The sequence below is a fragment of the Eulemur rufifrons genome, chromosome 16 (genome assembly GCF_041146395.1).
Source record: "Eulemur rufifrons isolate Redbay chromosome 16, OSU_ERuf_1, whole genome shotgun sequence".
Classification (NCBI taxonomy): Eukaryota; Metazoa; Chordata; class Mammalia; order Primates; family Lemuridae; genus Eulemur; species Eulemur rufifrons.
Genome location: NC_090998.1, coordinates 27,900,049 through 27,923,674, shown reverse-complemented (window position 1 = coordinate 27,923,674; position 23,626 = coordinate 27,900,049). Strand labels below are relative to the sequence as shown.

General features: G+C 41.8%; 1 protein-coding gene and 1 non-coding gene across 3 annotated transcripts in view; both read left to right on the top strand.

Moving 5' to 3' along the window:
- The first annotated feature begins 3,289 nt into the window (after positions 1-3,289).
- Positions 3,290-3,405, top strand: LOC138397652 (U5 spliceosomal RNA). Its single transcript, XR_011235786.1, has one exon. It is a non-coding gene; the product is annotated as a U5 spliceosomal RNA (small nuclear RNA).
- Positions 3,406-8,340: 4,935 nt separating this feature from the next.
- DENND5B (DENN domain containing 5B) overlaps positions 8,341-23,626 on the top strand; it is a 173,466-nt gene continuing 158,180 nt past the window's right edge. For both annotated transcript variants that reach the window (XM_069491735.1, XM_069491734.1), the window contains exon 1: positions 8,341-8,731. In XM_069491735.1, coding sequence (XP_069347836.1) covers positions 8,605-8,731 — 127 coding nt within the window. In that variant the 5' untranslated portion in view covers positions 8,341-8,604. The remainder of the gene's footprint in view (positions 8,732-23,626) is intronic.

Sequence of the window (23,626 nt, the reverse complement as noted above, 5' to 3'; positions counted from 1 at the left end):
TAGGGTTGTTTCTCTTGAAAAGATTTTGTGAAATTGTACATTTCAAGATGAATATAAAAAGTAGTGTGTATTTAACCATAGCCTCTTTTATAGTAGCTTCTGGGTGCCTCCTATCCACGTCCAATCACAGCAATGAGAGTAAATAATTCCCTCTAATTTGGCCTCAACACTCAACTAATGTCACATTAATTGCTACCTTTGTGTAGCTACTGCCTGCCTGTAGCTAGTGATAACATTTTAAAATACATTACAAAACAGATAATGTTTTAGTGTCTAAATGTAGATATCAGCTTAGTAAGCTCTCCATTTTTCAGTAACTTTTTTTAAGTTAAAAAATTTAAATTCTGTTGTCAACTTAGTTCTTTGTTATAATCCAGCCATATGCTGCCTTAGAGGGGTCTTCAGAACTCACTGTTTTACCCAAAAATGTTGAAAAGGTAGTCCCACAATATTTTAAAATTTCTAAAATTTCTAGCTATATATTATATAGTATATATCCCTAAGTAAGATATTCTTAAGATAAGATGGATTCCATTTCTTTTTTCTTTTTTTTGAGATAGGTTCTCCCTCTGTTCCTTGGCTGCTAGAGTATAGTTCAGGGATCATAGCTCACTGCAACCTCAAACTCCTGGGCACAAGCCAGCCTCCTGCCTCAGCCTCCTGAGTAGCTGGGACTACAGGCATGCACCACCATGCCTGGTTAATTTTCCTATTTTTTGTAGAGACAGGGTCTCACTGTGTTGCCCAGGCTGGTCTCAAACTCCTGAGCTCAAGTGATCCTCCCACCTCAGCCTCCCAATATGCCTGGATTACAGGCATGAGCCACTGCACCCAGACAAATGTGTTTAACTTCTTCAATCCTCTCAACCTGGTATTTACTGGTGCAAGAAAAAAAATTCGAATGTATAATTTGAACTACAGTTGACTCTTGAACAATGTGAGGGTTAGGGGAACCAAGCCCCTGTGAAGTTAAAAATTTGCATATTACTTTTGACTCCCTCAAAACTTAACTACTAATAGCCTACTGTTGATCACAAGCCTTATGGATAACATAAACTATTAGCACATATTGTGTACGTTATAAGTATTATGTATATAGCATTCTTACAATAAAGTAAGCTAGAGAAAATAAAATGTTATTAAGAAAATCATAAGGAAGAGAAAATATATTTACTCTTCATTAAGTAGAAGCGAATCATCATAAAGGTCTTCATCCTTATCATCTTGGAGATGGGTAGGCTGAGGAGGAAGAGGAAGAGGAGGTGTAGGTTTTGCTGACTCCCAGGGTGACAGAGGCAAAGAAAATCGGCATATGAGCAGAACTGTGCAGTTCAAACCTGTGTTGTTCAAGGGCCAACTGTATAACCTACCTTTGAAAATAAAATTTCACTTCTTTTTTTTTCAGATGGGAATCTTGCTCTGTTGCCCAGGCTGGACTCAAACTCCTGGGCTGAAGCAATCCTCCCACCTCAGCCTCTCGAGTTTCCGTTTCCAGGACTACAGGTTCATGCAAAATTTCACTTTTGAAAAATATGGTGGCCCCAATGTAAATTGAGGTTAAAGGTAATGCATACGTTAGCCAGATTTAGTCATTCTTCCATGTACATATACTTCAAAACATCATGCTGTACATGGTAAATGCATACAATTTTATCTGTCAGTTTAAAAAATAAAAAAAAATTAAATTGAGATTACACTTGTGTGTAGGGTCATTTATTTACAAATTGATCTCTTTGAAGAGCTCGGTGTTTTTTTAAGCCTCGAGTGGCAACAACTTTGTGAAGTGATAAAGAATTTCCTTATGCTTTAAGGACAGAGAAGCTAAATATAGGGAGATGAAGTTATTTTATCCATCTCAAACCTTGAAGAAATGAGAGTATAAATCTAAAAAGGTTGATTCATGTTCCTGGCTCTTCACTAGTAAGTAATGCTCTCTCCTACTCTTAGTTAATAACATGCATAGCCAAAATTAAGCCTCTTATGTTGCCTTGGATTCTGTTACTTTAAATAGGAACCCACCAGATTATAATTTTTACTTGTTTGAAGATTGTTGGAGTCTGGTAATAATTTTTTTTTTCCCTTCCAAAAAATCACAATGGGCAAGCTGGAAGTCAGAAACAATTATCCCCACAGTACAATTAAATTGGCTTTTCTCCCAGCATCTTTCTTGCCACCTTTAATTATTGTTTGAGTCTGAAGTTAAAGGAAATAGTCATAGGAGAAGAATTCTTAAGAGAGACATAGAAAGGAGAGTGAGTCCATAGTTTTTCTAAAACAGAATAGGTGCTTTGCAAATGTTTTCCAAAGACTATTATGTAAGCTCCTATTGCTCCCCAGAAATGATGCTTGGGGAGGGGAGTATAAGCTTGGAGGATGATGGCTGCTTAGGAAGGAGCTAAGGCAAATAAACATCCTCAAATTTCCCTCTAAGATTTCAAGCCTGATTCAATGATGGGATTATGGCTAAATTGCTAAACTTAAAATAATTGCCTCATGAATAGTCATATTGATTATGACTGAAAAGCACAGAGGATCTTTGTTCTATTTTTAGAATAGATGCATGCTCTTTGTTGAGGAAGCTGAGGGATGCATTTAATCCATCAATTTTCTGAAAGCATAAACTGTTGTGTGGTTGTGAGGAAAGAGAAAACAGTTTCTGACTTCTAGAAACTCTCAGCCACACAAATTGGGAAGAAAAGGTTAATGCTATGGTCTGAATATTTGTGTCTCCCCAAAATTCCTATGTTGAAATCCTAACCCCCAAGGCAATGGTATTAGGAAGTGGGGCCTTTAGCAGGTGACTAGGTTATGGAGCTGGCCCCTTTATGAACGAGATTACTGCCCTTCTAAAAGAGACCCCAGAGAGCTAGTTCTTTTCTTTCACCATGTGAGGAGGACACAGTGAGAAGGTGCCATCTATGAACCTGAAACTGGCCTTCACTAGACAGCGAATCTGTTGGTGCCTAGATCTTGGACCTCTCAGCCTCCAGACAATGAGAAATAAATTTCTGTTGTTTATAAGTCACCCAGTTTATGACATTTTGTCATAGCAGACTGAACAGACTAAAACAATGAATACACTTGAAATAATTAATAATGCAATACTAAACTGCGTGGGACCAATCACGAATGCCTCTGAATTCAAAGTGGGAGAGAATAGATGAATGAGAGTTCTCTGATTTAAAAAGGTGTTAGAAATTGTATGTGAAGTCTGGAACAGAGAACTCAGTTTCAAATTCTGGCAAGTGGCCAGGGTCTAAAGATGCCGAAACCAAAATATACCCAGATCATACTCTGGTTTCTCTTCAGAACGAACAAATCTTTTGCCTTTTAGTAAATATTTCCAAGGAGAGGAACAGTTATGAGTTGGTAACCAAATTTTTTGAGATCTTGCTCAGGCAAGGCTAAAAAAAAATATGTATACACACACACACACACACACACGCACACACACGCACACACACATATATATGTATACCCCAGATCAAGACTGGTAGTTTGTTTATTATTCAGCTATCCAATAGAATGTTTTCAACATTAAAGTTTTTAGATGAAATTGAGAAAGATTACAAATTTATAACATGAAATGAAGTTCATCGATGAATAGCCAAGTTAAATTTTTTGATGATTGAAAATTACACATCCTTCACTTCATTTCCATATTCATAGTTATTTATACTCTGGAGACTATTTTGGATGTGTGTGTGTGTGTAGCACTGTATACCTATAGGACTTTTATTCATTGTCATATCCCTAGAATATTACCTGGTGTATAGTAGGCATTAAATGAGAATTGTTGTGTAATGAATGAATTTTCATGCATATATGTATATATATGCACATATGAACATATGTATAGTCATTCAAATTAGTCTCAAGGATAAGTCATTATGATAGTCACAAGTTAGAGTTATTTATGTAAGAAAGAATAACCATGATTCACAATGTTGATCATATTTTCTCATAGAAACACACACATACTTTAAAAAGAAAGGTTTTGTTTTGTTTTGTTTTGTTTTTTCGGAGACAGAGTCTCGCTCTGTTGCCCGGGGTTGGGGTGCTGTGGCATCAGCGTAGCTCACAGCAACCTCAAACTCCTGGGCTTAAGCGATCCTCCTGCCTCAGCCTCCCGAGTAGCTGAGACTACAGGCATGCACCACCATGCCCGGCTAATTTTTTTTTTCGATATACATTTTTAGCTGTCCAGATCATTTCTTTCTATTTTTAGTAGAGATGAGGTCTTGCTCTTGCTCAGACTGATCTTGAACTCCTGACCTCAAGCGATCTTCCCGCCTCAGCCTCCCAGAGTGCTAGGATTACAGGCACAGGCGTGAGCCACCACGCCCTGCCAAAAGAAAGGTTTGAATTACAAAAAGCAATAGATGCCTGTTGTAAATTTTTAACAGTACAGAAATATGAAAAATAAAAGATGGAAGCCTTTCAGATGTTTTTATGCACAAACATATGTATATAGTTTATTTTTAACACAAAATTGGATCATACTATGTATTTTTCTTTTCTTGCTTTTTCCATTCAACCATATATTAGATTTTTTTCCACAAGTGTAATCTCATTCTTAGCATCATATAGATAATAATAGAATTTATTTAACCATTTTCTATTGATAGAAATAAGATTGTCTTCACTTTTTTAATATAATAAACAATATTTCAGGGAACATCACTGTATATATATTCACTTGTGTATTTCTGTAGGAGAAATTCTGAGAAGCAGAATTGATGAATAAGAGGGTAAGAGTATTCTAAATTTTTTTATTTCAGCTTATTATGGGGGAAGAGTATTCTAAATTTTGATAGAGAATCTACATTTTAATTGCTATTCTTACATTCTCAATTTTGATATAGTGAGAAGGAATCCAGCTAACCCAGGAAAATACCTTCTGCAGAAGACTGCTAAGAAGATTTCTTCCTCATCTCATGGGCTGGTTTCCAGGGTAGCCTACCTTAGTTGCCTAAAGCTCTAGTGCATATCATTGTCACATTCTTAAGAAGACATAACTCTGGGACATTTTCCAGAATATGGAATTATATATTTCTTTTTTTTTTAGATTTTTTTTTTTCAGATGGGGTATTGCTGTGTCGCCCAGGCTAGAGTATAATGGCTCATTCATAGCTTGCTGCAGCCTCCAACTCCTGGGCTCAAGTGATCCTCCTGCCTCAGCCTCCCAAGTATTTGGGCCTACAGGGGTGCACTACCACACCCAGCTAATATTTTTAAAACATTTTTTGTAGAAATGGGTCTTGCTATTCCTCTTGTAAGACCATCTTGAATACTACTACTCTCATACTATCTTATAGAATTCCTTGAGATTTAGTGGTCTCTGCCACTAAATAGCATATCATTTTTAAAATTTGTCATGTGGACTATACCACATTTTACTTTTTATTCTCTTTTTGATATTTTGATTATTTCTCAAAAATGTGTTTCTTCATACTAGACTATAAACTTCTGAAGAAGAGTGATCATACCTTAAATAGTTTCATATTCCCAAAGCATTAGCACAATGACTTACATATAGGAGATTCTTGATAATACCAGACTCATTGTGTACGGTAGTAAGAGCTTTATGCAAAATTGTGAGCCAGCTTTTTTGCTACAAAACTCTTATTGGCATTAACTAACCCTTTTTCTGAAACTATGATGATGGAATATAATTATTGATTTTTTCCAAATAACCTTTTGTTATGATAAGATTTTCCCAGAAAGCTAAAACCTTGGCAGAAGAAAATGTCAGTCAAGATTTCCTTTTGTTGGAATTGTGATAGTTTGGCATGTTTGTGCTATTTAGAGATTAAAGTATTAATAAATGGATTAATGCCTCCACTGCAAGGTCTCAATTCAGGCAAAAAATGCATAAGGAATGACAGAAGAATGTAAGGCAATGCTCTAAGTACCTGAGCAATGATCTTCTATCTCCAAAGGACTCTCTGGTAAAGTCTCAAGCGGAAGGCATGGCATGCTTGGGGTAGCTGAGCCCTGCCAGGGTCTGCTTCAAGAAGTGGAGGAGTGAGGGATTGACTGAGCACTGCTAACCTGGTGACACATGGTGACTCTAACTACTAGTAAAATGAAGTCTAATGAACGTTTTGGGTTCTGAATAGTTACATTAGCAACCAATCCCTTCTCCGTTTGTTGTGTGTATGTGTGGATGGCATGGTGGTGGCGAAGAATGGTTGTTGGCAAGCATTGTCTTAGCATGGGAAGAGGGATATGATCTCTCCTCTCAACACAATTTAAATATTTTAGAAGATTTATTTAAATAATTTTTGTTAACCTAGCTAATTTACTCCTGTCATTATTTTAGAGGAGAACATGCATGCCATTAATGATACATAGCTAGTTCTTGAATATCCTTTCAACTTTGTTTCATTACAGCTTAACGCAGAATATACCCACACAGTGCCATTCTGAAGTGACAATTAAAGAATCCAGATATTTTCAAATTAGTGTTTAATCTTGTAATGTGTAACTATTTCCTGCGAAGTTTTAGGAAAGATCTTAGGAATTTTGTCTATTTTGATAAGATTAATATAATTGCATGCATTCTGTTTGTTGGGGCTTCTATTTTTTATCTTAAAAACATTAATGCAGGGCTTACAGTCTCATAAATCAGTTACTGTTCAGATGAAAAAAAGTAACATGTCTTTTGGCTAGTGCAAACAGTAAATTAGTTTTCTATTGTGTTTTGTTCGATTAGCCTAGAACCTGACATTCTTCAAGAAGCTACTACCAAAGACAATCAGGAGAAACATATATACACCCAGCCACTTCTTTCCTTTCTAGTGAAATTGTTTCGTGCATTTCAGCACTCTCTATGTGGGGAAAAGCAATAATTGTATAACAGTAATTAACATGTGTTCATAAATATATTACAGATATTGGAGTTTATGAATTTTCCTAGTACCATCAATACTGTTACTACCTAGATAACCATCCCTCTTTCATTGCTGAATTAATAATTGAGGGGCTAGTTGGGGCCAGGGTTTTGCTAGATACTGGCAATGTGAAGAACCAGAGAGCACAACTCCTGCTCTGTGTTTGTAACCCAGCAAAGACGACGCAGAAAAATCATTAGGAGTGTTTTCAAGAAGTGCAGGGTGCAATAGGAGCTAAAGGTCAATTACCCAGGCTGCGGCTCACCGTGATTTCTTGATTCTTCTTACATTTCAAAATTGAAGAAAGAGAGAAAGTGAGGATATAAACTATATTACATGATGGTTGCATGCATACATATCTTCCAAGAAGTACATTATTCAGTCAAATAGTTGAGGTTCCCTCAGTCCACCTCTTTGGAAGGTTTGCTTGTGTGTCTACCAGTGGTGTTCACGAACGCTCTCCCCTCCAATACTGAAAGGAGAGAGCAGGAAGGGGTGTGGAAGGGATGGCCATATGGAGATGGAAGAGATTCAGTTTTCCATCTTTCAAAGGAAAAGGACCGGCTGGTGAGCTCCTTCTGAAGAGTGAAAGGTCAGAGTTGAGCAGGGTAAGAAAGCCATGCCCTTGTGAGGAGCAGAGTTCAGGGTCTAATTCCTGTTGCCTTATCAGCCTCCGACTGTACTTGTGGGGAGAGCCGATAACATCAAATGAGTACAGAGCTGCGGAACTGGAGCGCCCTGGCTACTTTACACTGACCTGGAAAATGTCAGGATAAATTTCAGAAGGGGCGGAGGGGGCGTTGGATATTACAGTCCTTTTAGAAGTCTCAAGACTTTGTGGATATTGAGTTGTGTTTGTTTCCCCTCACCGTTGACTCGTCACCAATTCACTGAGGAAGGATGGCTTGTGAATGGGAGGGTGAGGGCTGAGGGAAGGTTTCAAGGACTAGGATCTTAAAATGAGATAGGCACCTGCACATGTCACAGTCTAAAAGACGACGGTCCACACCAGTTGTGGGAAATGATCTCAGACATGCCGTTAATCTTCCCCAAAGCTTCATTTTTTGTTTTTCAATTACGATGGGCAACATCCGCTTTAGAAGACGGAATGCTACTCTAAGGCTAGCCCTCTTATCGGTTGGCCGGGGCTAGGAGGGGTGTGGAAGGGGTCGCCCCCAATGCCGCAGCCGGGGCTGGAGGGCACGAACGCGGCCCGCGCCCAGCTCTCCCTCAGAGGCCGCTGGGCGCGCGCGCACGGCCGAAGCGCGCGTCCCCGCCCCTCGCGAGCGCGCTGCCCCCCTTCGCCCCCGCCCCACGCGCGGGTCCCTGGCGCCCCCGCCCGCCCGGCGCTCCCACAGCCCGAGCGCCGCTCAGCTGACCCGCGGGCGCCAGACGCCGCGGCTCCCGGCTCTGGAGCGCAGCTGCGGCGGCGCGAGCCTCTCACGCCGACACTCCCCCTGCGCGCCCCTCCCCCACCGCGGCCGGGATCCGGACCAACTGGGCGCGAGCCCGCGGCCGCTTCCCCGGCGCCGAGCGAGGAGCCAGGCTGCGGTGGCGAGCGGTGGCTGCGCGGCCATGGGCTTGCCGGTGTTGCCGTAGGACGAGCGCGGAGACCGCAGCCGTAGCGGCGGCGGCAGCAGCCTCCGCAGCAGTCACCACAGAAGCCTTCCCGGGCGGCAGCGGCGGCCACAGGAGCAGCGCGGCCGGGATGAGCGGGAGCGGCGCGGCGCCCGGCCCGGGCTCGGGCTCCTCCCCGGCCGCCTGCCGCTTCGCGCACTACTTCGTGCTGTGCGGGATCGACGCGGACAGCGGGCTGGAGCCCGACGAGCTGGCTGGTAAGGCCGGGCTGCAGCGGCGCGGGGGATCCTCAGGGACGCGCGGGAGGCGGGGTGCGGGCTCCAGACAAAGTCAGCCCCTGGCGGTGCCTACCGCTGCCGCTCTTCCGCCGAACGGGCGCTCGGGCGGCGATTTAATGACATTGTTATTTATTCCGCGTGCAGGGCGCGCTGCTGATTCCGCGGGCGCCGAGCTGCCGGGGGCTTTCGCCTCCGGGGCGCTGGGTTATTAATAACGGGCGCGGGGGCAGGGGTGGGGGCGGCCCCGAGGGCACGGTCCTCGCACAGCACGCAGGCCCCTTGGCCCGCAGCTGCGCGCGGAGACGGCCAGTGACTCACTGGGCGCGCTGACTCCCCGGCCTTGCGGCGGTCTCCTGTATCCCACCCCTCTCCCTCTCCGCCCCGGCTGCGAAGTTTCGGCCCCGCGCGTGACGCGGCGCTCAGGCTGCTTCGCGAGAGGGGGTGTCGGAGGCCGCTCGGCTGCTGGCGGGGTTGGCGCCCTCGGAGGCGGTGGTGGCCGTGCGGGGCGAGCGCGGCGGGAGGGTAGCTGGACTTCATCCTTGACTGTTCCCGGTCTGCGATGACGATCGAGTCACCTTTTGGAATCCTGTCGATTTGGCAGTGTCACGGGAGCTGGCGGGGACCTTTGGACGCTCGGGACCCGGCACGACGCTTTGTTGACACTGCTTACACTGTTCCCGAGTTTAAGTAGTGGGATATTTTCACCTCAGTTTGGCGCACCGTGTGTTAGTGCCTGGGTTTTCTTGGAGGGGTATCGGTCCCTCCTCTTGACTCATTTGATGGCGCAGTGCAGGGTTGTGCTGGGGGACCGACGCTGGGAAAAGGGGCTGTTAAAGGGCTATGGTGGGCGGGGGGAAGTGCGCCGTGTGGAGAGGACGCCGGGGAGAAAAGACTGATTTCATTTTTCACGCCTATTTCTTTCTGTTTGCCTCCATGGGATCTGAATCTTGATGATGATGTTAAATGGGTGAGACAAGTGACATCTACCGCCTGAACTTTATCTGTGTCAGTGTTAAAACACTTAGGTTATAGCCTTTCAGAACAGCTTCCTCTGGACATGGGCTTCCTTATCGATTGCACCATTGTGGGTTTTTCTCTTTTCCTTTCAGGGCGGGGGGGGGGGGAGGAGGAGGGAACTGGGAAGAATGTATTAAATAATAAACAGTAGTAGACAAAACTTTCGCCTTAAAATACAGTATCTCTCAATCCACATCTTAGGTTAAGAGAGTATCTTTTTCTTAACTCAGTTTCACAGCAAGACATTTTCAACAAAAACTATAAGTCTAGTTTTAGTTAAAAAATATTTAGAAAGAGAGATAATAAAGTACCAGGTTTTTCTGTATGTATAATTATGTAATCATATTGTTTCTTCAACTGAGATTTCATCTGCATGTTAAGAATGGCTTTGCTAAGGGATGTGAAGTTATAAAAAAATATCTACAGAGATTTGGAGAGATTCTCTTGAGAGATCGGTGAAGGAATTATCTTATTTTTCTAGAATCCTTTCTTCCATAAACATCCTAAACATTTGTGGCACCCAGGGTCACTTGGCGGCCTTCTGTCAGTGGTGACTGATGAAAGGAAGAAGCCTGTATTTTTTTCTTTTCCATTTGCTTACTAAAGCCAAAACACCTTATAGGTGTGACCTGGGACTCTTTAGGGACAGTGCAAATGCCTTTAACAAAACTAAACAGTAAAAAATTATATGTTAATGCATTTTTTAGAAACAAACTATGGTGTCTCTTTTTGCAATACTGTGTGTCATTGTGGGTGATTGGAATTTCTGCTTCTCATAATACTTGATGTATTCAGGTAATGTATTTTGCCTGGTAATATTTTGGTATCATTCATTCATTCAGCAAATAGTTTTGAAAGCCACTATGTGAAGCCTGTGTTCCAGGCACTGGGAACATTCTAGTGTAAACAAATAATGACATACATCATCCCTTGGTATCCTTGGGAGATTGGTCCTAGGATCCTCTCCATACCCAAAATTCGAGATGTTTAAGTCCTTTATAAAATGGTATAGTATTTGCATATAATCTATGCACAGTCTTGTGTATGCTTTAAATCATCTCTGGATTAGTTTTAATAACTAATACATTGTAATGCTATGTAAATCGTAGTTATACTTTTTTTTTTGGAGACTGAGTCTGCTCTGTTGCTTGGGCTAGAGTGCCGTGGCATCAGCCTAGCTCACAGCAACCTCTAGTTCCTGGGCTCACGTGATCCTCCTGCCTCGGCCTCCAGAATAGCTGGGACTATAGGTGCACACCACCACACCTGGCTAATTTTTTCTGTTTTTAGTTGACTGGGTAATTTCTTTCTATTTTTAGTGGAGATGGGGTCTTGCTCTTGCGGAGGCTGGTCCTGAACTCCTAACCTCAAGCGATCCTCCTGCCTCAGCCTCCTAGAGTGGTAGGATTACAGGTGTGAGCCACCATGGCCAGCCAGTTATATTCTTTTGTTTAGAGAATAATGACAAGAAAACTTCTGTATAACTTCAGTACAGATGAAACCATCATAGGCCTAACTACCTTTTCCATCTGCAGTTGATTGAATCTGTGGATTTGAACCCATGGATGCAGAGGGCCAACTGTGTATTGTTTGTCAGATGTTAATAAGTGCTATGAGGAAAAATAAAGAGAGAAATGGGGTTAGGAGAATGCCAACAGGGTATTGGCGTGGTGGGGATGTGATTTAAAATAAGATGGTTAGAGAAGGGCCTGCGATGAAGGTGACATGTGAATAGAGCCCCGAAGGAGGTGACGGAGCAAGCCATATGGATTGGCTGGGGGAATGGCATTGCAGGCAGAGGAAACAGCAAGTGCAGAGACTCTGAGGTGGGAAAGTGCCTAGTTTGTGCAGGTAACAGCAAGGAAGCCAGTGTGGCTGGAGCTGAGGGAAGGGGAGATAGTAGATAAGATCAAAGAGAAAGGGCTGGGGAGATTGTGTAGGGAATCATAGGCCTTTGTTAGGCTTTTACTCTGAGATTGGAAAGCTCTGGGAGGTTTTGAGCAGAGCAATAATAAGATCTCATGTACTTTCTAAAAGGATTTGTGGCTGCCGTGTTGAGTAGACTATCAGGGGCAAAGGTAGAGGCAGGAGACTAATTAGGCTCTTTCATTATTTGAGGTGAGATATGTTGGTGGCTTGGTGAAGTGTCAGGAAGGAGTCAGATATATCTTGACGTTAGAGCCAACAGGACTTGCTGATGAAATGTGTGAATATGTATGAATTCTATGAATGTGGTAGTTATATTCAAAGAAAGTGATCAAAGATGATTCCAATATTTTTGGGCTGAACAAATAAGCTTCTCTGTTTATTAAAATAGGAAGATTGATGGAGAAGCAGGCTGAGAGATTAGTTCAGTTTTGGACATGTTAGTTTTGAAGTGCCCATTAGACATTCAGATGGTGATGACAAGTAGATAAGTCATCTCTCAGGGAGAGATCTGGACTGTAGATATAAGTTTAAAGCCATGAAATTAGTTGAAATCACCTAGGGAGTGAGTATAGATAGAAAAGAGGATTCAGTCCTGGGAGCACTCCAATGTGCAGAGGTAGGGAGAATGAGGAGGAAACAACCAAGAAGATTAAGGAGTATGGATAGTGACAAGGGAGGAACACAGGAGCATGTAATGTCGTGTTCCCAACTAACAATCTTCTGGACTATTTCCATAGAGCTACATTTGGGGATCAGGAAACTGTGTTAGGCAAATTAGTCAGAAGGTTGTTTCTATTTTGCTACATAAATTTCAGAGCTAATGATAGTTAAGTTTCTATTTTGCTTTTCTGGAACTGATCTTTTTTTTTTTTTGTTTTGAGACAGAGTCTCACTTTGTTGCCCAGGCTAGAGTGCCGTGGTGTTAGCCTAGCTCACAGTAACCTCCAACTCCTGGGCTCAAGCGATCTTCCTGCCTCAGCCTCCGAAGTAGCTGGGACTACAGGCACGTGCCACCGTGCCCCGCTAATTTTCTCTATATATTTTTAGTTGTTCAGCTAACTTCTTTCTATTTTTAGTAGAGACAGGGTCTTGCTGTTGCGCAGGCTGGTCTCGAACTCCTGAGCTCAAACGATCCTCCCTCCTCAGCCTCCCAGAGTGCTAGGAATACAGGCGTGAGCCACTGTGCCTGGCCTCGAACTGATCTATTTTATCCCACTTTCTTAACAGGATGTCACCCTGCCTGTAGAAGGTCTTAATTGACTTCTATTAAACAGAAATTTTACCAATTGGCTTTATAGACTTTTTCTTAACATATGCATGTTCCTAGAATTCACCCTCTGCTACTGGTGGGATATTGAAATCAAATTAAAAATACATACCATATGATGAAGTAATAATTAAATAGACAAGACCTTATAAAAGTTATCAAGGCTTCAGATGGTTTTTAGATACTCCTCCCAGTAAAACTCAACTTTAACAACAATGGAAAAGACTACTTTCATCGCAAATAAATAGATCTATTAATAGCTGAAAATAATTTAAATATATAAATAAAAATATATTTTAAAATGGAAGACTTAGAAATTTTATGGGGAATGTTCACATGTATATAATGATATGTTGGTATTATAATACCTATTGTCCTTTCTCTGCCACATCTTAGCTGTTGTGCTGCTTCTCACCGTATATTTTCAGGATGTACTTTGTTCATAAACAAAAATGCCCTTTAAATGTTAAAGCTGGAATGTGTACATTTCCATTAAATGTTAAAGATAAGGAAAAGGTTTCAAAACTATTCTTTTAACCAGGTGTGGTGCTGCCTACGTGTAGTCTCAGCTACCACAGAGGATGGGGTGGGAGATCCCTGGAGCTTAGGAGGTCAAGGCTGCAGTGAGCTATGATATACCATTGCACTCCAGCCTGGGTGACAGAGTGAGACCCTGTCCCTAAAAAACAAACAAAAGAAGAAAGAAGGTATAAATGGAAGTAAATAATGCAATTAGTTAATGTGAAGGAAGAGCAGACATCATTTTGAAATTTTCTTTTTCTTTCTTTTTTTTTTTTGAGACAGTGTCTTACTCTGTTGCCTTGGGTAGAGTGCAGTGGTGTCATCACAGTTCACCGCAACCTCAAACTCCTGAACTCAAGAAATCCTCCTGCCTCAGCCTCCCGAGTAACTGGGACTATAGGTGTGCACCACCACACCTGGCTAATTTTTTCTATTTTTTGTAGAGATAGGGTCTCGTTCTTGCTCGGGCTGGTCTGGAACTCCTTTTTTTTTTTTTTTTTTTTGGAGACAGAGTCTCACTTTGTTGCCTGGGCTAGAGTGCCATGGCATCAGCCTCGCTCACAGCAACCTCCAACTCTTGGGCTCAAGCGATCCTCCTGCCTCAGCCTCCCGAGTAGCTGGGACTACAGGCATGCACCACCATGCCCGGCTAATTTTTTTTTGATATATGTTTTTAGCTGTCCATATAATTTCTTTCTATTTTTAGTAGAGACGGGGTCTCGCTCTTGCTCAGGCTGGTCTCGAACTCCTGAGCTCAAACAATCCACCTGCCTCGGCCTCCCAGAGTGCTAGGATTACAGGCGTGAGCCACTGCGCCCGGCCTGGTCTGGAACTCTTTTTTTTTTTTTTTTTTTTTGAGACAGAGTCTCACTCTGTTGCCCAGGCTAGAGTGAGTGCCGTGGCGTCAGCCTAGCTCACAGCAACCTCAAACTCCTGAGCTCAAGCGATCCTCCTGTCTCAGCCTCCCGAGTAGCTGGGACTACAGGCATGCACCACCATGCCCGGCTAATTTTTTCTATATATATTTTTTAGGTGTCCATATAATTTCTTTCTATTTTTAGTAGAGATGGGGTCTCGCTCTTGCTCAGGCTGGTCTCGAACTCCTGAGCTCAAACGATCCGCCCACCTCGGCCTCCCAGAGTGCTAGGATTACAGGCGTGAGCCACAGCGCCCGGCCATGGTCTGGAACTCTTGACCTCAAGCCATCCTTCTGCCTCAGCCTCCCAGAGTGCTAGGATTACAAGCATGAGCCATCTCGTCCAGCCTGAAATTTTGTTTTATGGTTCTCATTCCTTTAAGACCTAGCAATAGGAATACACATAGCTTGATTTACAGCAGTGAATCTTTTGGGCAGTGGAAAAATGAAAGGCATGATTACGCCTTTATTTAAGTAACATAAGCATACAAGCCCCCCAAGAGGGAAGGGACTTTGCCTCTCTCTCTCAGAGTGTCTTATACACAATACATAGTGTTTAATAAATGAATGAATATAAGTTTACATATGAGTCTCCCAATTTTGTGATGACCAGAATGTCCTCAAAGTGTTCTCATGGTGGCCTGGATTCAGTCCTGCTAATGGTTGTTGAAGTCTGATAGATAAGGTCTCTGCCACAGATCTTTGTTTAGATCTCTTGGTGTCTCTAGCTATTTTTAGCTTTGGTTGTATTGGGTGTGCTTTCTAGAAGAGCTTAGAAGCAGTGGAAGCTATGATCTAAATCTGTGGTCCTCAACCCTCTGGCGCGGACCCCTATGGGAACCAGGCCACACAGCAGGAGGTGAGCAGTGGGGTGAGTGAGTAAAGCTTCGTCTGTATTTACAGCCACTCCGCATCGCTCACATCACCACATAAGTTCTGCCTCCTGTCAGATCAGCAGAGGCATTACATTCTTGTAGTAGCATGAACCCTACTGTAAACTTCGAATGCCAGGGATCTAGGTTGCATACTCCTTATGAGAATCTAACACCTGATGATCTGAGGTGGAGCTGAGGCAGTGATGCTAGTGCTGGGGAGCGGCTGCAAATATAGATTATCATTAGCATAGATTATCATTGTATTGACTGTACAATAAATGTAATGCGCTTGAATCATCCCAAAATGCAGGCCTCCCTTCCCCACCCCCCGTCCATGTAAAATTGTCTTTCATGAAACCCGTCCCTGGTGCCAAAAGGTTTAAGGACCACTGGTCTAAATTCAAATATGTATAAAATTTAGTTGAGACTGAGTGTCATGCCATAATAGTTCTGGAAAGGACCTTAGAGAAGAAACTGAGGCTGAGAGATTCAGGGCCCTCTCAGATCACATTTGACCAGCAGTAGACACACCTGGCTAGTGCATAGTGGTTCTAGTACACTATGCCTCATAGTTATTTAAGTTGAGAAACAGATGAAGTTGACTTAAATTCAGCAAGCATTTCAGGCTTACCCTTATTCCAGACTGAATGCCATAGTCAAGAGTATGCTAAAGTATGTCTTTTAAAAATAATAGCCAGGTGTACAGGCTTGGGTGGGGTAGGAGCTCCCTACCATGACATGACCACCATGGTAGTGTGTCAGTTGGTTAGCTTTGTTGACATCTTTGGCCTGCAGTAGATTATTGGGGTTTTGGAAGGTCTGGCCTGGTACCTGGGGAGCTGAGGAAGGAGTAATAACAAGGATTAGCTTCCATTCTAATAAGGTCAAAGAAGACTCCAGGTCTAGTTGCTATGGTATAGTGATAATTTGATTTTGAAAATCTACTGGAAATAAAACTCTTTATGGTAAAATTGGCCCAATAGTGAGTACAGCTAGATTTCCCTGTGATAGATAACCCCAGGGCTCTGACATATGCTCCATTTTGTTAATGCAGGACACAGCAGCATAGAGAATGAGAAGCCCAAAGAAGGGAGGAGAGAGGGACATAGTGTCTTTGCGGATGGAGAAGACAGTAAGAGAAAGGGGAAGAAATGGGGACAGGGGAAGAGAAAGGAGGCTTAAGGAGTGCAAGTTCTATCTGCTGCTGAGGTGTTAAGACAGACTATTCTATTAATAAAATTCCTGAGCATATCCTTCTGCTTGTATTTCCACTGCTGGTCACAGACGCTCTTGGGGTAATAAAAGTAAATGTCTAGATATCAGACTGAGGTGGGGGGTGGGGGGTGGGATGGGTGTATGCCTACATGATGAGTGCGTTGAGCACCGTCTGGGGAATGGCCACGCTTGAAGGTGCTGACCCAGGGAGATGGGGGGTGGGGAGAGGGGATGGGGGTATAACTACATGATGAGTGCGATGCACAGTGTCTGGGGAATGGGTACGCTTGGAGCTCTGACTTGGGGGGATGGGTGGTACATGGGCAACGTATGTAACCTGAACTTTTGTACCCCCATAATAAGCTGAAATTAAAAAAAAAAAGTAAATGTCTAGAATACAATGCGTTGTTAGTCATAATTTCCATAAAGCTCCATATGGAAGAAAACATTTTCTTCTTCTACAATTTACTGGAGGGCGGAGATAGTTCCTGTGTAAGGTGCTTTAGGAAACATGTGCCATATGCCCAGATCCTTAACATTTTTGTTTTATAATGACCTAAATTTGGTTTTGGTAAGGCCATAACTAGCTATTATATTTTGGACTATTTAATGTTAAATGATTACAGTGTGCCAGGTTGTGGAATATACATATAGGGTACAGCCATTCTGTAAAAATCTACAGTGAGATAGTAATAATAAAATAACATTTATACCATGCTTTCCCCATGCTAGACACTGTGCTAAACGCTTTATAGTCATTACCTCATTCCATGCTGACAACACACCTTAGGAGGTATGCACTGTTTTCCCTCTATTATAGATGAGGAAACTGATGCTAGAGAGTTTAAGTACTTCATTTAGGTTCATACAGTAAGTGAGAAACCTGGATTGAAAGTCTGTCTGACATAAACCATCCATGCTCATAACTACTATATTTGCTGCTTCCTTAATAACATATTCTGTATCATACAGATTGTAAAATCTACCAGTATACAGATCCCAAATGGGTAACCTTATAGTTCAAACAAGATTATATTTTATCTCCTCTATATAGGAAAGATATTAAAGGATATACTACTGGTCAGCCCTTTATGACCTAGCCTAATCTCTTCTGTGGCCAGAACTCTCTTGTATGCATTCCTTTCCTCATTCGTCAAAAAGTTAGAAGAGTATATATCTGATGTTACCTTTGTTTTTATCAATGAATATTTATAAAGATAAGATGATACTATATAAATATAAGGCTTTTACACATAAAAATACCAGTTTCAACTTTTTTTTTTTTTAAAGAGATGAGATTTTGCTCTGTCACCTGGGCTGGAGTGCAATGGCTCAGTTATAGCTCACTGCAGCCTCAAACTCCTGGGCTCAAGCAATCCTCCTGCAACCTCCCAAGTAGCTGGGACTACAGGTGCACACCACCACAGCTAGCTAATTTTTTTCCTATTTTTTGTAGAGACAGGGTCTCACTATGTTACTCAGGCTGGTCTTGACCTCCTGGCCTCAAGTAATCCTACCAGCTCGGCCTCTGAAAGTGCTGGGGTTACAGGTGTGAGCCACCATACCCAGCCTACACTTTCAACTTTTTTTTTTTTTTTTTTGAAACAGGGTCTCTCTCTCTCTGTCTCCCAGGCTAGAGTGCAGTGGTGTTATCATAGCTCACTGCAACCTCGAACTCCTAGGCTCAAGGGATCCTTCTGCTTCAGCCTCCTGAATAGCTAGGACTACTGACGTGTGCCACAATGCCAGGCTAGTTTTTTTCTATTTTTAGTAGAGATGGGGTCTCTGCTCTTGCTCAGGCTGGCACACTTTCAATGCTTTTTTTTTTTAAAGAAATTCTATGCTTTTCTTACTGGGTTTTATCTTTTTTTTTTTTTTTTTAAAGCATGAGTAGTTTCTTGTCCTTCAGTAAGGTTATTGTTTTTAAAAGGAATGTGTGTGATTGCTTGTGAAACTATGGCTGGCAGGGCAGTGAGTATAGTAATTAGAGCTGATGTACAGTCAGAAGCTGAGATTCCAGTCCTGGCCTGTCACTGATGACAACTGTGGGCATCAGTGTTCTCATCTGTCTTGAAAGGGGTTAAGTGAGATAAATGAGTTCTCAACATACCACCTCTGGAGCCTGAAATTATTTTGGAGTAAAAAAAAAAACAACCCCAAATTTATCTGCTTTAAAAATATTAATCCTCAATGCCATAGAACAAAAGACCTGATATATACCACGTATAATTGGCCCTCTGTATCCATGAGTTCTGCATTCAGGGATTCAACCAATGTCAGATTGAAAATACAGTATTCCAGAAAAAAAAAAAAAAAGAGTGGTTGTATATGTACTGAACACATACAGACTTTTTATTCTTGTCATGCCCTAACCAGCGGTCCCCAACCTTCTTGGCACCAGCGACAGGTTTCATAGAAGACAATTTTCCACTGTCAGAGGTTGAGGTGGGAGGGGTGAGGGGGATGCAGGTGGAGCTCAGGCAGTGATGCAAGAAGCCACTTGGCCTTGCGTGCCCTTACCCACCACTGTTCACCTCCTGCTGTGCTGCATTCCCCCTTCCCCCTAGCCCCCTTCTTAAGTTTCATGAAAGACAATTTTTCGGGGGTGGGGTGGGGGCCAGTGGAGTTCTATAGCCCAGTCTTTTTTTTTTTTCTTTTTTTTTTTTTGAGACAGAGTCTCACTCTGTTGCCCAGGCTAGAATGCCGTGGCGTCAGCCTAGGTCACAGCAACCTCAAACACCTGGGCTCAAGCAATCCTACTGTATGCGCCACCATGCCTGGCTAATTTTTTTTTTTCTATATACATTTTTAGTTGTCTGGCTAATTTGTTTCTATTTTTAGTAGGGGGGGGTCTCCCTCTTGCTCAGGCTGGCCTTGAACTCCTGAGCTCAAATGATCCGCCTGCCTCGTCCTTCCAGAGTGCTAGGATTACAGGTGTGAGCCACCGCGCCGGCCCTGCAGCCCAGTCTTAACAGGTGTCTGCGGCCCGGAAGTTGGAGACCACAGCCCTAAACAATATAGCATAACAACTATTTATAATATGTAGCACTTACATTTTATTAGGTATTATCAGTAGTCTAGAGATGATTTAAAGTATACCAGAGAATTAATCATCTTTTTGAAATGCTAATATCAACTCATGGATTCCCAGTTATTATCTACATGGACTTTTAGGGACTCAGGGGCCCTTGTCTGAAATTACCGTACTAGATAATCTTTAGATTGTTATTCTATGTATGATACTGCCAGTTCTCCCCATAATAGCCGGTGAGATCTTAGAATAATTTTTTTCTACTTAAGATTCTCCAGTAGCTTCCTCTGTATTTTGAATAAGATTCAAAGCTCTTCATAATTTGATCTCTGCTTACTTTTCTAACATTTTCTGACTGGATCACTTTTTCCAGCTATGTTGGTTTTCTTGCAGATCCTTAACATAGAAAGCTGTTTTTTGTCTCATGGCCTGTTCATCTTCACACCATCCAATAGAAATATAATGTGAGACACATGTGTAATTTTAAGTTTTCTAGTAGCCGCATTAGAAAAGATAGAAACAGGTGATATTGATTTTAATGATTTTTTTCCTTATTAAATATTCAAAATCCAGTGTGTTTTATACTTATAGCATATCTCAATTTGGACTAGGCTCATTTCAAGTGTTTAATGGCTGCTTAAGGCTAGTGGCTATCCTTTTGGACAGTGCAGCACTAGATCTTTGCAAGGCTGGCTTTTCTCATCATTGAGGTCTCTGCACAAGTATTACCTCCTGAGAGAGGCCTTCCCAGGTCACCCTCCCTTCCCTGCCTCACTGTTGTTGATTACCCTGCTTTATTTTCCTCATAGCACTTGTTAGTACCTGACAATGTGACCCTGGGTAGAGTGCAGTGGTGTCATTGTAGCTCACTGCAACCTCAAACTCCTGGGCTCAAGTGATCCTCCTGCCTCAGACTCCCGAGTAGCTGGGACTACTGCTGTGCACCACCACACCTGGCTAATTTTTTCCTGTTTTTCGTAGAGAGGGGGTATTGTTCTTGCTCAGGCTGGTCTGGAGCTCCTGATCTCAAACAGTTCTCCCGCCTTAGCCTTCCAGAGTGCTAGGATTACAGGCATGGGCTGCTGCTCCCGGCCATTTATTTACTTTTTAGTGTCAGACTTTCCCATTAGATTGTTGGCTTCTAGAAAGCAGGACCTTTGTCTCTCTTGTTTATTATTGTATATCCAGTGACTAAAATAGTGCCTGACTCAGAGTAGGGACTCAAATAGATTGAGTAATTGAATAAGATAATTTGATATGGACAGAAATACCACTTTTCCTTTTGTTACTGACAATAAAAGTTAGTATATTTGGTTTATGTGTGGGTTTAAACCCCAAAATGGAAGCTAGAATTTCTTTAAAAATGAGAAGTTTGAGATTGATGAAAAAGCAAGAGAATGGGTAAATGGTTCGTTTTTTTCAAAAAAGGTATATATCAGCTTTGTGGAGAGCTAATAAAATTTCTTTTGTCCATAAAATTTATTAGCCTATTCCATTCCTCTTGAAATAAGGTATGGCTGGGCATAGTGGCACACACCTGTATACCAGCAACTTGGGCGGCTTCGGTGGGAGGATTGCTTGAGTCCAGGAGTTCGAGACCAGCTTGGGCAACATAATGAGAGCCCATCTCAAAAAAAAAAAAAAAAAAAAAAGAGTGAGAAGGTATAGTAAATAAAATTAACCTTTTTTTTTTTTTTAAATCTCCTGTATGCAAATAAGCATGCAGGTACCAGCAAGGCTTTTTTTTTTTTTTTTGTAGCAAACAGCATGTCTTATTTATTAATAAACTAGTGCCAAGCAATGAGTACACAAATAGTGGGTAGTCCTTACGAAATTTCAGAAAGTGGTTGTATTAAATACTAAACAGAGCTTGTAGCTTCATTTGTGGGTTTAGAGGAATATCTTAGGAAACTGCATTTGCAGATTCCTTCTTCATGGGCACCCACATCAGTTTTGGGCATGGTCCAGCCAGGACAGTTTTCTCTGTTTCTATAAAGCTCTAATCCGTTATATATTTTTTCCATTTACATGTTGTCTTTATTGTGCATTATAATGTTCTGTTCTGCCTAAGGCTTGGCTTTTTAAGATGGCATCATCTAATGTCCTCTTGGCCAGAGATTCCAAAAATTTTCAGTATGAGACTGTCTTTCCCCACTGCCTTTCAGACAAAATGCAGGGATGGCTGGCTGAGCATGAGGAGGTAAGAACTGAGAATTCTAGGAATGGAAGTGTTTTATTTGCTGCTGAGACAGCACATCACAAGGATAGAAGAGCAAGGAGCATTTGCTTTCTCAGACATCCTGCACCTTTCCCAAGAATCCATAACTTTTACTAACTTTAATCTAAATTAAATATTGTAACTATTTAATATTTTTACTAATGTGGACTTATGGAGTACCTTTTATTTTTGTATTGTAAACTTATATATGTCACTGGTACAGAAAGCTGATTTTGAAATAATGCTGTCTTCAAATGACTTTCAGAGATAGGTGCTAGCATTACTGTCAGAAATAATCCTAGGAAATCACCCTTATACTATAAAGCTGTGAAAATAACTAACATTTATCAGGTATGAACTGTGATTTGTGATTTATGAACATTAATTCTCACAATAACTTGAAGGTGTTACTTTCCTCATTTTACAGATGAGGAGGCTGAGGTTTAGTGTATTGTTGCCCAAGTCAGAGAGACAGTAAAGGCCATAGCTGGGATTCTATCCCAGGCTGTCTAGCACCAAAGTAGCCTTTTTCCTTTACGCTCTGCTGCCCCTCCAAGTCCTTCAGACCAGCTGTCCTCAACTGCTGAGTGGTGACACATTAATGGGCCTGCTATTTATGAGCTAGCTCAGAAGAATTATTAACAATAGGAGACATACTGAGGTTGTAAATGATACATACTTTAAAATTTACGTGGTATAGATTCAAGGTCTTCCCTCTAATGATGTCATTTTCACTCAGTTCCATTCCTATGTGCTTTTATTGGATGGGAGAGAAAGAAGTGGCATTATATGCATCATACCAGTAATTACGCATAGCCCAATACATAATGGGAAATGTGGTGGGTTTTTTTTTTTTTTTTTTTTTGATAGTCTTGCTTTGTTGCCCAGGCTGGAGTGCAGTGCTGTGATCATAATTCGTTGCATCCTCAAACTCCTGGGCTCAAGCGATCCTCCTGCCTCCCAGAGTGCTGCTGCCACAGTGCCCAGCCCTATTTTTTTTTTTTTTGGATGCTATGTTTCCACATATTCACAAAGGTTCTTAGGAATATCACTGCAAAAGTAGTCTATTTTCTTTTCTTCCTTCTAGTCTTCTAAAATATTTTGTGCATTATCTGAGGACACCATGGGAGTGTGTTTCTCAACACTTAAGCTGAGCTAGGTTGTTTCTAGATACTTTTCTCAATTACAAAATGTGACAGTGTTTTGGAAAGAGCTTTTAAACTATACAGTGCAATAAAAAAATGAGATGGAATTATAATTTTAGGATTGTAGAATCTTTTAAGTTCTACCCTGCGGTGAGAACTAAAGTGCTGAATCCTTAAATATAGTTATGGACCTCTAGATTTTAAACTGTGAAACCAAGTTTAAAGATATTTTTAGGTAGTGTGTTTAGATCCCAGAGGCCTTCTGGTGAAAATCCACCTGTTCTGCATAATTTTCTCTTGCCCATGTCTCTTATCCAGATTTCTCTGCTTTGCAGATTGTTTTCTTGCTCCTTCCCTGTCTTGCTCTTTTCTAGTACAACACACTCTCATTTATTTAACACAGGGAATTATCCTATAGTTTGAGAAAACATTAGTGTAGAAGTGGTATGTAAATTAAGTAAGTTTCTCATAGTGTTAGTTCCTCAGCACAGCTTGGCACAATTGCTCATAGCCCATGCTTTTGCACTTTTCCCCCCAATCCCTTCTTCAGAGATCACCTTTATTTTCACTTTAGTCCTCACGAAGCTACCTCCTATTGCTCTTTTTTGGCTGTTCATTTTCTATAAAAACCTGTGGAAGAAGAAATATTCTTTTGGCAAAATGTTTCTTTTCCTTCTCTTGTAGTCCTTTAAGAAAACAGGAACAGTCTGTTAGACTAACAATATTCTTTCTATATATT